The sequence below is a fragment of the Heterodontus francisci genome, chromosome 38 (assembly GCF_036365525.1).
Source record: "Heterodontus francisci isolate sHetFra1 chromosome 38, sHetFra1.hap1, whole genome shotgun sequence".
NCBI lineage: Eukaryota > Metazoa > Chordata > Chondrichthyes > Heterodontiformes > Heterodontidae > Heterodontus > Heterodontus francisci.
Window position 1 is genome coordinate 44,140,593 of NC_090408.1, and position 17,765 is coordinate 44,158,357.

Here is a 17,765-nt window from a genome sequence, read left to right on the forward strand (position 1 = left end):
GCTTAAGATCAGCAAGTTTAAAAACTGTTCCATGGATGGGTGGAATGCTCAGCAATAATGAAAGCCATTATTTCCAACCTCCAGCAGTTTATTGTGACACTGAATGTAAAAGCTCCTGTCTACAGAGAGGGGCCATTCTCACAGCAGCTCTAAGCTGGCAGTCCAGCCTGGTTTCGGACTCAGAGAAACTGTGGAGATTTTAATTTTGAAAATTGCATGTTTTGCCTTTTAAAAAAAGTCTAAATGTTCAATTCCACATCCAAGTACAGTTTATCTGTATCATCAGTCAGGGCGGAAAGCTTTGTGTAACTATGCAGTGGGAGAATGGAATCAGCTTCAGAATCACAATCTCAATTCCAAGAAACTAATCTAACAATTAACTGTCTCCTAACAGCAAGAGAAGATTCATTATAAAAGGATTTCACTGTAATAGAGGCAGGCTGCTAACTCAGAATTTCACACGATGTTATAGGCTGCTTAAGAGTCACTCACCTTGGCCCAACACAAAGAGTCGCACTGTCATATTGACAAAGATCCAGGAGAAGCCCAGAAACTGCACCAGATTGTACATAAATAAGTAACCTTTCCTCATGGTGACTAAAGCTGTTAAGAAATAAATAAAATAAAGATAATGCTGCTGGAAAGAAAATATTCCACAATGTAAATATTTTAATTACCTCAGTTAAGAACGTATAATATTAAACATGCAACAATATTAAAAACCCTTCCCAAACCTCCAGGTCTACAAATTACTATCAGAACAAACTAGTGAATATGAAACGCAAGTATAAAGAGGATTGATCTCTCTGGTCAGATTGCTTGGGTTCAGTCTGCAAGCTGGTCATGCTCTACTAGATATAGTTCTTAGGGCTAAAGGGATCAACGGATACGGGGAGAAAGCGGGAACAGGGTACTGAGTTTGGATGATCAGCCATGATCATATTGAATGCCGGTGCAGGCTTGAGGGGCCGAATGGCCTACTCCTGCTCCTAGTTTTCTATGTTTCTACTACAATAGGATGGAAAACCTGTTTCGGCCAAGAGTACAGCTTAACCACATTGGACAAACTGTGTTTTAAGATGTGGTGCGCTTGTGTACTGCAGAGCATTTTGAAATTTTAATCTAATACATTACTTTTGCCCCTTCCCACCCTCCTGTTTCCGAAGTTATTTTCTCACACGTTCCCTCTGTGCCTTGCACCATTCCCTAGCCAAGAGGGCAGACAGCTGCCCTGCACCCTGCTCCTTGCCCATGAAGCTCTGGCGTCATTCACTCTCAGATTCTCTCTCCTTGCAGTCACTCTGTTACATCATATCCAACATTGCAGATATCTGGGTCAGTGTGCAGGGAATCGTGGGCACAAAAGTGCATCATTGGTACAAAAACACATGATGACACTGGGCGTCAAAAGTAGGTTCTTTTACTTGTGCTCAAAATGTAATGGAGGCCAAATTGCTCTCACTTCAGAAATAATTCACTATAATTACCTGATCCCATTCAAACTGAAACTTAAAAGGACTGCAAAATAATTAATCTCTTTTTAGTTTGTTTTTACTTATTCATGGGACGTGGGCATCGCTGGCTAGGCCAGCATTTATTGCCCATCCCTAATTGCCCTTGAGGTGGTGCTAGTTAGCTGCCTTCTTGAACCACTGCAGTCCATGTTGGGTAGGTACACCTTAGCAACACTCTTTTAATCAAACCAATCCCATTTTCCACCATCCAACCCCAGATCAAGTAAAGTGATAGAAAATGAGCCTGTCACGTGCCACAGAGCCCTTCCCTGTCCAGGAAACAAGGTCAGGAATCTACTCAGTTATCAATCAGCTTAGAAAGACTAATTTGTTGAAAATATACAGAGCAACTTGGCACACTGTTACTGCTACAATTACAAGTACTGCTATCATTGCTTAGCATATGTGATCCTTGGCCTTATTAATAGGGTAATAGAATGCAAAGGTAAGTAAGTTACGCTAAACTTTTATGAAACACTGGTTAGGCCTCAGCTAGAGTACCCATAAAGGGAGCCATCCCATTTAAAATAGGTGGTATGCTAAAGATATTGTTACCAACAGAAAAACAAATGTACACAAATACAGAGGATGTTGAAAATTAAATGTTTGTGACTGTTTTTACATAACAGGGCCTGATGGTGAAGCTCTAGTGTCCACAGGCCATCCAAGTGCCTTGTTTATTGAGATTTGTTGTGATCTCTAGGTTTATTTGAATACTTAGTGTTACAGTATTAGACAATGCATATAGCAACACCTGAGCAAGTCACAACGTGGCCAACGTGCTATACTTACAATTCTTCCCAACTCTTGACTCCAAACTCATTCTATTAATTTCTTTCTCTTCTTCCTACCAATGAAGCACAGAAAGGGTATAAGTACAATCATAGCTTCTTTTTTTTTGGGCCTCCTTATCTCGAGAGACAATGGATACGCGCCTGGAGGTGGTCAGTGGTTTGTGAAGCAGTGCCTGGAGTGGCTATAAAGGCCAATTCTAGAGTGAAAGGCTCATAGCTATAGTACAGAAATATCATCCAGCTTATTAGAAAGTACAACTCCTGTTTGTTCAGTAAAATGGTTAAAAGGTACAGGCTGGACAGATGTCCAAGAAACAACCAGTGTGTAAAGAGGAGCGATATGCCAGAGACCTCACCATCAATTACTCTCAAACACCTTAACAGAATCTTTGCCAGGGCGATCAAGGAGGAAAAGTCATCTGCTTTTATAAATTTTTATAAAAATAAATACTTGTGTTCTTACACAATAGATGTAGTACTGAGCTACATGACCAGGTAGTTCCCAAGCTTGGTGCTTCACCTGTGCTGTCAGCCATAAAGTAATAGGGTGTTATGATTGATCTTACAATTGCTGAGCTAGGCAGAAAAATCAGCTGTTGGTGATTACAATCTGTGCTTAAACATCAGGTGCTGAAGGGATCAGGTTCACCCATGATGCACCCAAGAGTCAAATAGCCTACTGATATTCACAGTCCAGAGACACACTGAAATAATGGCCACCTCGACAAGATACCAAAGGCAGCCAGAGATCAAGGGTTTGTCTCGAGCACAAGTCACCACCAACAGGGAGGGGACATGCAAAAACTACAAAGAAGAATTGAAGACTGTCTATTAAAGCTCAGTACTGAGAGTTTCAGTGTTTATAATGGGGCAGCTGAATATATCTAACAATAACTAGGGAACTGCAGCCATTATATAATATAAATTATATGTTTAAATCTCTTCATATAGGAGTAGCTCCAAAACAAGTTACCCACTGAGGTTAGCAGTATTAGTCATTCAACAAGTCACTGAAAGCTAACATGCAGGTGCAGCAAGCAATAATGGTATGTTAGCCCTTATCACAAGAGGATTTGAGTACAGGAGTAGTGAAGTCTTGTTTCAATTGTACAGAACCTTGGTTAGACCGCACATGGAGTACTTTGGTCCCCTTACCTTAGGAAGGATATTATTACCATAGAGGGAGTGCAACGAAGGTTCACCAGACTTGTTCCCGGGATGGTGGGACTGTCCTATGAAGAGAGATTGGGGAAACTGGGCCTGTATTCTCTAGGAGTTTTGAAGAACGAGAGGTGATCTCATTGAAACATTGAAAATACTTAAAGGGATAGACAGGGTAGATGCAGGAAAGATGTTTCCCTGGTTACAGACCAAAAGTGCACACAGTATTCCAGATGCGGTCTAACCAAGGTTCTATACAATTGAAGCAAGACTTCACTATTCCTGTACTCAAATCCATTATTGCTTACTGCACCTGCATGGTAGCTTTCAGTGATTTCAAAATTTGAGCAACAGGTAAAGCTAGCTGTTTCACGGTTACTATGCAGTAGTAACACGTGTGGTGTTCGCCACGAACAGGATGCTACCGTCAAGCCAAAAAGACGTCCTGCCCATCTCACAAATGAGTAATGTGATATATGAATTTCAATTCCAGTGTGATGCTAGGTATATAAGCCATACTCCCAAAGATTGGCGGATCGTATCAAACAACATGTCCCTTCTGCTGTTCCCAACGGGCAAGGTATGGGCCGTACCCAACCAGCCCGTGCTTGCAATACTCAAAACACAGTGTCCGACATTAGATGTGATTCCACGATTGGACAACATTTGCTAAATAGTCCAGTGTGCTAAGAATTATGCTGACAACCAATTTAAGATTGTCAGCTGGGCTCGCAGTGTGGCACATTTGCACGTACTGGAAGCTAAATAGAATACACAGGGCCCTGTTCTTTGCAGACAGAAAGAATATGCACAAACATATTTCAGCTGAACAAAATAAGTGACAGCCATTTTCTGGTTCATTCCTCAGGGCAATGCCTCGACCAATCAGACTCAAGCTGCCTGATTTAAATTTCAAACAGTTTGGCAGCTAACTGTCAGTCACCATAAACTGGTGTATTCTCCATGGCAATGCCTCTACCAGAGTTCATTTGCCAACCAATCAACACTCTCTTCTCATGCAGTAGAAGTTGTTGTTTTCCCTTACATTGGTTATTCTTGCGATTGTCCTGATGAGTGCAAGATGAAAAGCTTCGACAAAATGTCTCTATTTTCAGCAATATTCAAAATAAGGGGGAAGCCACTTAGGGTGAGGAGAAATTTCTTTACTCAGAGGGTTGTGAATCTTTGGAATTCTGTACCCCAGAAGGCTGTGGAAGCTCAGTCATTGAGTATGTTTCAAGTAGAGATTGACAGATTTCTAAATACCAATGACATAAAAGAGATACAAGGATAGTGTGGGAAAAAGGCATTTAAGTGAATGATCAGCCATAATCGTATTGAATGGCGGAGCAGGCTCGAAGGGCTGAATGGCCTACTCCTGTTCCTATATTCCTAAGTTCCTAAAGCAAGATAAAACATGGAATAAATACATGGAAATAATATGGTGTTATTAATCACAATTAATTTGAAGTGAGCAGAAAGTGAAACTTCTTTGAGTATGGCATTAGCTCTACATCTCTGCTGGACAATGGGAAAAGGCCTAAAGCTCACTTTAATTCTGAATGAGACAGCAAAAAATGTAAAATCAATTGCTTCAGTCAGAAGCTGACACAAGCACACAGTTCATACGCTGCAATCTGATCTCCGTGTCTATTCCATGAAGTCATAGGGTAACTTCTTATTTTATCCTCTCTGCCTTGAAGCAAAAGAAAACATCATTCTGCCTTGACCATATGATCCAATCAGATTTTCACTGCATTTCACGACACTGCTGAGGAATTGAATGTTTTTCCAGGTGTTTTTTTTGACAGTCATTCCCAGTGTCAACATCGCCAACTCTGGGTGATGTACAATAGTTTTCCTTATTTTTGCCCCAAAATGTTGTACCCAACTGCACCAGACTATTGCCAGTTCCACATCAATTGTTCCTATGACCTGTCTTAACAGCAATGCCAATTTGTTGGTTATTTGGCAATAACTAATGTAACACCTCTATTCAAGAAAGGAGGAAGATAGAAAGCAGGAAACTATAGGCCAGCTAACCTAACATCTGTCATAGAGAAAATGCTAGAATCCATTATTAAGGAGGTTATAGCAGGACATTTAGAAAACCATAATGTGATCAGGCAGAGTCAACATGGTTTTGTGAAAGGGAAATCGTGTTTGACTAATTTATTAGAGTTCTTTGAGGAAGTAACATGGATAAAGGGGAACCTGTAAATGTGGTGTAATTGGATTTTCAAAAAACGTGTCACATCAAATGTTACTACACAAACTAAGAGTTCATGGTGTAGGGGGTAACATATTAGCATGGATAAAGGATTGATTAGTTAACAGGAAGCAGTGGGTAGGAATAAATAGGTCTTTTTTGGGTTGGCAGGATGTGACTAGTGGAATGCCACAGGGATCAGTGCTGGGGCCTCAACTATTTACAATCTACATCAATGACTTGGATGAAGGGACTGAATGCATGGTAGCTAAATTTGCAGATGACACAAAGATGGTCATAGAGTCATGTACAGCACAGGAGGCCATTCAGCCCATCAAGTCCATGCCAGCTCTCCATGGAGCTATTCTGTCAGTTCCACTCCTCTGCTCGATCCCCATAGCCCTGCAAGTCTATTTTCAAGAGTCCATCCAATTTCCTTTTGCTGGTTAAGCTGCATCATAGGTAGGAAGGTAAGTTGTCAACAGGACATAGTGATTGGGCGAACATTTGGCAGATGGAGTATGTGAGAAAATGTAAACTTGTTCACTTTGGCAAGAAGAATGAAAAAGCAGATTATTTAAATGGATAGACTGCAGAACTCTACGGTACAGAGGGATCTGGGTGTCCTAGCACATGAATCACAAAACGGTAGTGTGCAGGTACAGCATGCAATTAGGAAGGCAAATGGAAATGTTGTTGTTTATTGCAAGGGGAATAGAATATAAAAATAGGGAAGTTTTGCTACAGCTGTACAGGGCCTTAGTGACACCACATAGAGTCATACAGCATAGAAACAGGCCCTTCGGCCCACCGCGTCCATGCCGACCACAATGCCTATCTATACCACCACCTCCTCAGGCAGCTTATCCCAGATACCCATTATTCTTTGTGTGAAAAATTTACCCCTTTGATCCCCTTTAAACCTCCTCCCTCTCACCTTAAATCTATGCCCTCTAGTTTTAGTCACCCCTACCATGGGAAACAGACTCTGGCTATCTACCCTATCTATGCCTCTCATAATTTTACATACCTCTATCATGTCCCCTCTCAGCCTCCTTCGCTCCAGGGAAAACAGACCCATCCTATCCAATCTCTCTTTATAACTCAAGCTCTCCAAACCAGGCAACATCCTTGTGAATCTTTTCTGCACCCTCTCTAGCTTAATCACATCTTTCCTGTAGTGCGGCGACCAGAACTACACACAGCACTCCAAGTGCGGCTTAACCAACATTATGTACAACCGTAACATGACGTCCCAACTCTCGTACTCAATGCCTTGGCCGATGAAGGCAAGCATGCCATATGCCTTCTTCACAATCTGTCTACCTGTGTTGCCACTTTCAGGGAACTATGTACTTGCATGTTTCAGTTTCTGGAATCTGGTGGAGGGTGACTGTTACAATGGAATGATCAGGATGTTGTAAATATGCTTAATCTTGACTAAGTCCAATAAAAGTAAAGGGTGCAGACGGGTGCAGTTCTTACTGCAACACAGAAAATGTCGGATCAAATCCCAGTGTAGCAAGCTGGGAAATCGAATAACATCAGATCATTTTGGTGATCAAAATCGTCAAAGAGTAAATAAGGAGAATCTGTTTACACTGGTGGGCAGCTTGGTGACCAGAGGGACACAGATTGAGGAGAATTGGTAAAAAGAACCAGAGGGGGAGATGAGGAGAATTTTTTTTAACGCGAGTTGTTGTGATCTGGAACGCGCTGCCTGAAAGGGCGGTGGAAGCAGATTCAACAGTAACTTTCAAAAGGGAGTTGGATAAATACTTGATGGGGAAAAATGTGCAGGGATATGGGGGAAAGAGCAGGGGGTGAGGGGGGGGGGGGGGAGGAGAATGGGACTAATTGGATAGCTCTTTCAAAAAGCCAGCACAGGCATGATGGGCCGAATGTGCTCCTTCTGTGCTGTGTGATTCTATGATTCTAATTTTGGTATGGCAAGAAAGCAAAAAAAAAAGAGACAATGGAATCTGTCATATTGTTGTAAAACTCCAACAGGTTCACAATAATCCTTCAGGGAAGGGAATCTGCCAGCCCCTGGGCCATACGCCAACTTGTGACTCCAAGTCAGTGTTATGTAAAACAGCCTGACTGTGAAGGCTGGTTAGCGTGAATTACTAAAACTGCCTGCGTCACAGGTTCAATCTCAATCGTGGCCATTTGGTTGGTGTTTCGAAGAATGAGCACTCCTCGTTAAAATATATAAAATTCTTGAGGGCGTTGACAGAATAGATGCTGGGAGGATGTTTCCTTTGGCTGCAGAGCTGAGAAGCTGGGGTCACAGTCTGAGGACGTGGCAGCAGCCATGTCGGACTGAGATGAGAAACTTCTTCACTCAGAGGGTTGAGAGTCTTTGGAATTCTCTACCCCAGAGAGCTGTGGATGCTCAGTCGTTGAGTATATTCAAGACCGAGCTCGGTAGATATTTGGACACGAAGGGATATGGGGATAGGGTGGGAAAGTGGAGTTGATGTAGAAGATCAGCCGTTGAATGGCGGAGCAGGCTCGAAGGGCCACATCTGGAGTGCTGTGTCCAATTTTGGTCTCCTTACTTACGAAAGGATAAAATTGCATCAGCAGTTCAGAGAAGGTTTACTTGATTGATTCCTGGGATGAAGGGGTTATCTTATGAGGAAAGGTTGAACATTTTGGACCTATACCCATTGGAGTTTAGAAGAATGAGAAGTGATCTTATTGAAACATGCAAGATCCTGAGGGGACTTGACAGGGTGGATGCTGAAAGGTTGTTTCCACTAATGGGTGAGACTAGAACTCGGGGACACAGTTTAAAAATCAGGGGTCTCTCATTTAAGGCGGAGATGAGGACAATTTTTTTTCTCTCGGAGGGCAGTTAGCCTGTGGAATTCACTTCCTCAGACAGTAGAGGCTGGGTATATTTAAGGCTGAATTAGAATTAGAATATTACAGCGCAGTACAGGCCCTTCGGCCCTCGATGTTGCGCCGATCATCTGACCTACACTATTCCATTTACATCCATATGTCTATCCAATGACCACTTAAATGCCCTTAAAGTTGGCGAGTCTACTACTGTTGCAGGCAGGGCGTTCCACGCCCCTACTACTCTCTGCGTAAAGAAACTACCTCTGACATCTGTCCTATATCTTTCACCCCTCAACTTAAAGCTATGTCCCCTCGTGTTTGCCATCCTCATCCGAGGAAAAAGACTCTCACTATCCACCCTATCTAACCCTCTGATTATCTTGTATGTCTCTATTAAGTCACCTCTCCTCCTCCTTCTCTCTAACGAAAACAACCCCAAGTCCCTCAGCCTTTCCTCGTAAGACCTTCCTTCCATACCAGGCAACATCCTAGTAAATCTCCTCTGCACCCTTTCCAAAGCTTCCACATCCTTCCTATAATGCGGTGACCAGAACTGAACGCAATACTCAAGGTGCGGCCTCACCAGAGTTTTGTACAGCTGCATCATGACCTCGTGGCTCCGAAACTCGATCCCCCTACTAATAAAAGCTAACACACCATATGCCTTCTTAACAGCCCTATTAACCTGGGTAGCAACTTTCAGGGATTTATGTACCTGGATACCAAGATCTCTCTGCTCATCGACACTACCAAGAATCTTCCCATTAGCCCAGTACTCTGCATTGCTGTTACTCCTTCCAAAGTGAATCACCTCACACTTCTCCGCATTAAACTCCATTTGCCATCTCTCAGCCCAGCTCTACAGCCTATCTATGTCCCTCTGTACCCTACAACATCCTTCGGCACTATCCACAACTCCACCGACCTTAGTGTCATCCGCAAATTTACTAACCCACCCTTCTACACCCTCTTCCAGGTCATTTATAAAAATGACAAACAGCAGTGGCCCCAAAACAGATCCTTGCGGTACACCACTAGTAACTAAACTCCAGGATGAACATTTGCCATCAACCACCACCCTCTGTCTTCTTTCAGCTAGCCAATTTCTGATCCAAAGCTCTAAATCACCTTCAACCCCATACTTCCGTATTTTCTGCAATAGCCTACCGTGGGGAACCTTATCAAACGCCTTACTGAAATCCATATACACCACATCCACGGCTTTACCCTCATCCACCTGTTTGGTCACCTTCTCGAAAAACTCAATAAGGTTTGTGAGGCACGACCTACCTTTCACAAAACCGTGCTGACTATCGCAAATGAACTTATTCTTTTCAAGATGATTATAAATCCTGTCTCTTATAACCTTTTCCAACATTTTACCCACAACCGAAGTAAGGCTCACAGGTCTATAATTACCAGGGCTGTCTCTACTCCCCTTCTTGAACAAGGGGACAACATTTGCTATCCTCCAGTCCTCCGGCACTACTCCTGACGACAATGACGACATAAAGATCAACAACAACGGCTCTGCAATCTCCTCCCTGGCTTCCCAGAGAATCCTAGGATAAATCCCATCTGGCCCAGGGGACTTATCTATTTTCACTCTTTCCAAAATTGCTAACACCTCCTCCTTGTGAATCTCAATCCCATCTAGCCTAGTAGGCTGTATCTCAGTAATCTCCTCGGCAACATTTTCTTTTTCTACTGTAAATACTGACGAAAAATATTCATTTAACGCTTCCCCTATCTCCTGTGATTCCGCACACAACTTCCCACTGCTATCCTTGATTGGCCCTGTTCTAACTCTTATCATTCGTTTATTCCTGATATACCTATAGAAAGCCTTAGGGTTTTCTTTGATCCTATCCGCCAATGACCTCTCGTGTCCTCTCCTTGCTCTTCTTAGCCCTCCCTTTAGATCCTTCCTGGCTAGCTTGTAACTCTCAAGTGCCCTAACTGAGCCTTCACGTCTCATCCGAACATAAGCCGCCCTCTTCCTCTTGACAAGCGCTTCAACTTCTTGAGTAAACCACGGCTCCCTCGCTCGACAACTTCCTCCCTACCTGACAGGTACATACTTATCAAGGACACGCATTAGCTGCTCCTTGAATAAGCTCCACATTTCGTTTGTGCCCATCCCCTGCAGTTTCCTTCCCCATCCTACACATCCTAAATCTTGCCTAATCGCGTCATAATTTCCTTTCCCCCAGCTATAATTCTTGCCCTGCGGTATATACCTGTCCCTGCCCATCGCTAAGGTAAACCTAACCGAATTGTGATCACTATCGCCAAAGTGCTCACCTACATCTAAATCGAACACCTGGCCGGGTTCATTACCCAGTACCAAATCCAATGTGGCATCGCCCCTGGTTGGCCTGTCCACATACTGTGTCAGAAAACCCTCCTGCACACACTGGACAAAAACAGACCCATCTAAAGTACTCGAACTATAGTATTTCCAGTCAATATTTGGAAAGTTAAAGTCCCCCATAACCACTACCCTGTTACTCTCGCTCCTGTCGAGAATCATCTTCGCTATCCTTTCCTCTACATCTCTGGAACTATTCGGAGGTCTATAGAAAACTCCCAACAGGGTGACCTCTCCTCTCCTGTTTCTAACCTCGGCCCATACTACCTCAGTAGACGAGTCCTCAAACGTCCTTTCTGCCGCTGTAATACTTTCCTTGATTAACAATGCCACACCCCCCCTCTTTTACCCTCTTCTCTGTTCTTACTGAAACATCTAAATCCTGGAACCTGCAACATCCATTCCTGCCCCTGCTCTACCCATGTCTCTGAAATGGCCACAACATCAGGATCCCAGGTAACAACCCATGCAGCAAGCTCACCCACCTTATTCCGGATGCTCCTGGCGTTGAAGTAGACACACTATAAACCAAGTTCCTCCATGCCAGTGCCCTCTTGCGTCCCTGTAACCTTATCCCCTACCTCACTACTCTCAACAGCCCGTACACTGGAACTACAATTTAGGTTCCCATTCCCCTGCTGATTTAGTTTAAACCCCCCCGAAGAGCACTAACAAATCTCCCCCCCAGGATATTGGTACCCCTCTGGTTCAGGTGAAGACCATCCTGTTTGTAAAGGTCCCACCTACCCCAGAAAGAGCCCCAATAGAATTAGATGAATTCTTGATAGAAAAGGGAGTCAAGTGTTATGGGGGGGCAGACAGGAAAGTGGAGTTGAGGCCACATTCAGATCAACCATGATCTTATCAAATGGCGAGACAGGCTCGAGGTGCCGAATGACCTACTCCTGCTCCCAGTTCATATGTTCATAATGTAGTTGGGTTTCTGCTAAGGACATGTACCAGGTTTGATGGAGACTGTTCAACATAGATTCTCCAACACTGGTTCGTTTTGAAGCAAAAGTACAGAAACGCAAGGGCAATTCTTCAGCCCAATACCACACTTAGAGCCTCCTCACTGAGCTTACCTTTGCCTGAAGTTCCATTTCAGCATCTGACTCGTCCAGCCAGCGATCAAAATCAGGAGCCAGGAATATTGGTTTCTTTTCTTGTTTGGTCAGCCTGTCCCACCATCTGTTCTTCATTTTCTTCACTGTTATATTTACTTGTCTTTCAGTAGCCTTGAATAGTGGCTATCAACACAAAAATTTTGGGGTGTAAATTTCCTGCCAGCAAGGTTATTTGCTTCATCATTTGGGCTAAAACTACAAGATATACTTATTGCACAGCATACATTTATATTGAAGCAAAATAAATATATAAAATAGTAAAAGTGAACTTAACTGTCCCTGATATGATAAACTGTTTACAGAAACCAAAATGACAGAAGCATTTTCAGAATCTCAATAGAGCATCTTGTTTGTGGCACCATTTGAAGTGCAACGATTCACACATTGTTTGGTCAGTGATCACATATCCAGCATCATTCCTGGGATAGCAGGATTGACGCATGAGGATAGATTGGGTCGACTAGGCCTATATTCACTTGAGTTTAGAAGAATGAGAGGGGATCTCATAGATACCTACAGGACTAGACAGGTTAGATGCAGGGAGGACGTTCCCGATGGCTGGGGAGTCCAGAACCAGGGATCAGTCTCAGGATACGGGGTATGCCATTTAGAACCAAGATGAGGAGAAATTTCTTCACTCAGAGGGTGGTGAACCTGTGGAATTCTCTACTGCAGAAGGCAGTCGAGGCCAAATCATTAAATATATTCAAGAAGGAGATAGATATATTTCTTAATGCCAAAGGGATCAAGGGATTTGGGGATAAAGCTGGAACGGGGTACTGAATTAGACAATCAGCCATGATCTTTTTTGAATGGCGGAGCAGGCCCAAAGGGCGAATGGCCTACTCCTGCTCCTATTTTCTATGTTTCCATCTACTAATTCTTGAGCTTTCACAAGTGAGAATAGCCAAAACTTCTAAATTTTACAAAAAACAAACTGGTTTACAAATTTCCTTCAGGAATGGGAGTCTTCCACCTCTACATAACCCGGCAGTTATGTAACTCCATTCCATGGCATGACTCAGCAACCTCGGTAACCAGGATTGCGCAATAAAGCCAGCCTTGCTACCATTATCCATAGCCAATGAGCAAAAAAAGAAACACATGAAGAGATCAGGTCTCCAGATTATTAGTAATATTTTAACAGTCTCAAACACTGATCCTGATCTTTATATTGATTGATGGCTGCCTGCATTACAAATCCATATTAAAATTAGCTGTAACCATCAGAGGCATGCTGGATAATGACAACTGTGAATAAGGCTACAGTATCAGAAAGGTTGCCTATAAATCTCTCTGACTATATCATGTTGTTAGAGCAGCACCTCCACAGTCAATGTTTAGCAGTGAGGTTCCCTGGAGCCCCAGCTGATTACACTAGAATGGTAGCATGTGTTTCTGACTACGAGGAAATAATTATCAAAAGAATCCTAAATGTCTCCCTGCTGTAACAGTTAGATTAGATTAGATTAGATTAGAGATACAGCACTGAAACAGGCCCTTCAGCCCACCGAGTCTGTGCCGACCATCAACCACCCATTTATACTAATCCTACACTAATCCCATATTCCTACCAAACATCCCCACCTGTCCCTATATTTCCCGACCACCTACCTATACTAGTGACAATTAGGTCAACTGAAAACAATCAACTTTCATTTGGTATGTCGCTGAAATGCAATTGCTGTCAAAGTGTTATACTATCAGCAATTAGTGACATACCTCAGGATTCACTGGTTCCAAGAATGCAAGGTGGAATTCATATGCATTGTCTCCTTTTGCACCATGGCCGTGTGCTGAAGATAGATATGAAGTATATTAGAAAACATTATATAACACATTAGACATCACATTCAAACACCTTCCTCAGGGCTAAGAAATTATATATTGCTGTCTTAGGATCAGTAAAAATGACTGTACTGGGCATAGTATCTTATCAGCAACTCTAAAGATGTACATCTGTGGAGTTCTGTTAAGAACTTACAGTTTTACAGTGCTCATCATGATTAGATTAGATTAGAGATACAGCACTGAAACAGGCCCTTTGGCCCACCGAGTCTGTGCCGAACATCAACCACCCATTTTATACTAATCCTACACTAATCCCATATTCCCAACAAACATTCCCACCTGTCCCTATATTTCCCTACCACCTACCTATACTAGTGACAATTTATAATGGCCAATTTACCTATCAACCTGCAAGTCTTTTGGCTTGTGGGAGGAAACCGGAGCACCCGGAGAAAACCCACGCAGACACAGGGAGAACTTGCAAACTCCACACAGGCAGTACCCGGAATCGAACCCGGGTCCCTGGAGCTGTGAGGCTGCGGTGCTAACCACTGCGCCACTGTGCCGCCCTAATCATATAAAGAGATATCTCAGAATATTTTGCAGGGCAGGAGCTAGCATATTTCTTCTCATCCCCTACTACAGTGACGATGAAAACAGACTGCTGTTACTATGGAAATACAGCTAGTGCTACTTTATTTGGTGCCGTTTAAAAGTAACATTAATGTACTTTTACCCTTCTCTTTTTATAACCCACCTGGTTAAGAACACCAGTGTAGATTTAACTGTAGCAAGACAAACCAAGAGAATGCTATTTGGAAGAAAGACTGCCCAGATTCCAAATCTACATGCTTGTTGTGGATTGGTAGGATGTTGCGATTCTAATTCAATTGGGTTGATGTGTTCTACATTACTGTGCTATTTTATTCCTTTAAAAATTCTGGTAATAGACTACTTGGTACATTGAATTCAAACATTTTCCTTTCACCACTCAGAAACAGGTCTGAATTTGATTCAGGTTACAGGCTTTATATATTGAGTGCAAGAGTCTGAAATGAAATGAGAGGTGGCCCACAGGAGCAGTTTCTTCAGGCACATTTGTAGTGCCACTGCATGTGGCAACTAGAGGAGCTCCTATCCCAGGAAGAGGATTGGTAATGGCAAGTATACATTGAGACAATCATAAACCTCACAGAACCCATAACAAGGCTATTTGGGTGGCAGAGCAGGGGAACTGCCAATTGGAAGGCAGTGACTAAAACTGGGGATAAATTTCAGAATACCAATCCAAACATTCTTCTCAAATTACCTTTGGGAATCAGAGAAAATTTATGTAAAAATTTCCCTTGGGAAGATAGGATCAATGTCAGTAAGTTTTTCTTCACACCAAGCGATGAACATCCAGGTAGGCTCGAGTTGAAGTTCTTTTAATCATTTACAACACATTTGGAAGCAGTGATGGGGAGAGGAAGTCAACTATAAGTTTGTCCAGTTGGATGACCCAAGGTCAACTCAAAGGCTTTCTACATTCCTAGGACTCAAGAGCACTAAAAGGCCCATAATTTGGCAAGAATTGTAAGCTTTAACAAACCACAACTTCACAAAAGATGATTATATTGGACTTTTTCACAAACCGTTGAAATGTTCTAGCTAGAAAGGTAACAAGACTGTACTTCTTTATAATCTATAACATTAAAAATCTTACTATTACATGCAGGTCCCATCTATAAATCCTGATGACTTCTTGTCACACTGTATAATTTTACCATTATAAATTCCTACATCAACATTTATAATGGAAATTGCCTATGTAAACTTGTCACGCTGTAATTACACCCTTTTGCCAGTTGTGGCTTGTAGTGACTCAGTTTTGCATATGTTTCCCAAATTGCAGTAAGTTTTGCCATTTAACTATAACTATCAAAAAACAATACATTACATAAAAAAGGAAAGAATGTACAGCCTAAAAACTGAATTACATCTGTGCTATGTTCATCCCCATTCTCCAACCCCGCTTCACCATTCTAACTCGATTCCCCTTGTGCAATTTTTAATTTTTTTTCAAATCTTCGTGGGGTAGTTTTTTTCTAATTCAACTATTTATGCATAATCTCAATTTATCAGAGCAGTTTGTTTACAACAAGGTCGCCACGATTAGAAGTACAAAAAAAAAGTGCCATTGTTTTTTAGTCAGGTAAAATGTATTTATAATTCCAGGCATTTTAGTTTTGACTCCTATTTACACAACAGAAAAGGATGAACATTACAATCCCACCTTTGAACGAGAGAGTGTTTTCAGTAATCTTGATATCAGGTTTCTGTTGACAGAGCGCAAACGTTACCAGTTAGACAGACAGGATTTTCTAAGGTTTGCTGCTGCTTACATTTCTACTGAAGTTCTTTAAAAAAAAATCAAATATATTATAAATTTCTCTTTTTTTAAAATAAATTATTCAAGGTTTTCTGCAAGCAAACAAAAAATATTTAAAGCAAAGCTTATATAAATCAGGACAGGACCAGCAACACGCCAATGCTTCACAATAAGGTTTATCAATGCCATTATAAGGTGCCTGCATTCCCGTTTCACCGCTGAAGGGACGAGAGGGCGCAGGGCCCACAGCAGTAAGACAGCAAGAAATTAGAACATAAACAAGAGCAGAAGTAGACTTTTCAGCCCTTCGAGCCTGCTCCGACATTCAATACGATCATAGCTGATCTTTTATGTCAACTCCACTTGCCTGCCTGCTCCCCATATCCCTCGATTCCGAAAGATCAAAAATCTATCGATCTCATTCTTGAATATACTCAACATACTCAATATACTCAACCCACAACACTCGGGTGGACAATATGACAATATTTTTTAAAAATAGAATCAGTCCACAAGGAGTTAAAATATCCTTTTCCAAAAGGTATTTCATATGCAGTCAGTTTCAGACCAAAATTTTGGGTAAAACAACTGTAAACCTTGAGACCACAATGACTCCTCATCAAATGAGCAGAATCCAGACAAAAATTCAGAACAGAACTAAAGTTGAGCAGTTAGGGCAGTGGCTTATGCCAAAAAGAAATCTTTCATGTCATAAATGTTAATGTTGAGTCTCAAGTGCCTTCTCGGAATTCCCCGCCCCCCAATTCATTATTCAACCATCATAGATAATGAATTAGTTTGCTTATCCTCCCCTCCCACAATTCATGCATTGGCATCTTAAAGGATAGTTACCCACATATCAACCATTTGAGTGAATTAATTTCTGAATACACCGACATCATCTGAGTTAGATGTTGGGGGACCCAGTTAGTTACGGTATTCAACACAGAGACAAAACGATTCCTTTAAAGAATCAGCTGAACCCAACTTTAAACTGGATTTATCTGAAGTTATATGAAATATAATAGAAAAATCTCCCTACTGTGCAGCAATGCAAGTGTGGGCCTGGACAAGATTCTATAAGTATATTAAGAATAAAAGGGTAGCTAGGGAGAGAGTAGGTCCCCTTAAGGATCAGTGTGGCAATCTATGTGTGGAGCCACAGGAAATGGGCACGGTCTTAAATGAATATTTACCGTGGAGAAGGCCATGGAAGCTAGTGAGTTCAAGGGAGGGAACACCGATATCCTGGAGCATATCAACATTACAAAGGAGGAGGTGTTGGAGGTTTTGAAATGCATCAAGGTGGATAAATCCCCAGAGCCTGACCAGGTGTATCCTAGGATGCTATGGGAAGCAAGGGAGGAGATTGCTGGGGCCCTGGCAGAGATTTCTGTATCATCGTTAGCCATGGGTGAGGTACTGGAAGACTGGAGGATAGCTAATGTTGCGCCTTTATTTAAGAAGGGCAGCAGGGATAAGCCAGGGAACTACAGGCTGGTGAGCCTTACATCAGTGGTGGGAAAGTTATTGGAAGGGATTCTGAGAGACAGGATTTATATGCATCTGGAAAG

General features: G+C 42.2%; 1 protein-coding gene across 1 annotated transcript in view; it reads right to left on the bottom strand.

Moving 5' to 3' along the window:
- Window positions 1–17,765, bottom strand: part of hacd3 (3-hydroxyacyl-CoA dehydratase 3) — a 36,421-nt gene that overhangs the window by 4,467 nt on the left and 14,189 nt on the right. Inside the window, exons 2-6 of the mRNA XM_068018288.1 lie at window positions 16,096–16,138; window positions 13,752–13,825; window positions 11,988–12,152; window positions 2,307–2,361; window positions 493–603 (exon numbers count right to left, since the gene is read on the bottom strand). Coding sequence (XP_067874389.1) covers window positions 493–603; window positions 2,307–2,361; window positions 11,988–12,152; window positions 13,752–13,825; window positions 16,096–16,138 — 448 coding nt within the window. The remainder of the gene's footprint in view (window positions 1–492; window positions 604–2,306; window positions 2,362–11,987; window positions 12,153–13,751; window positions 13,826–16,095; window positions 16,139–17,765) is intronic.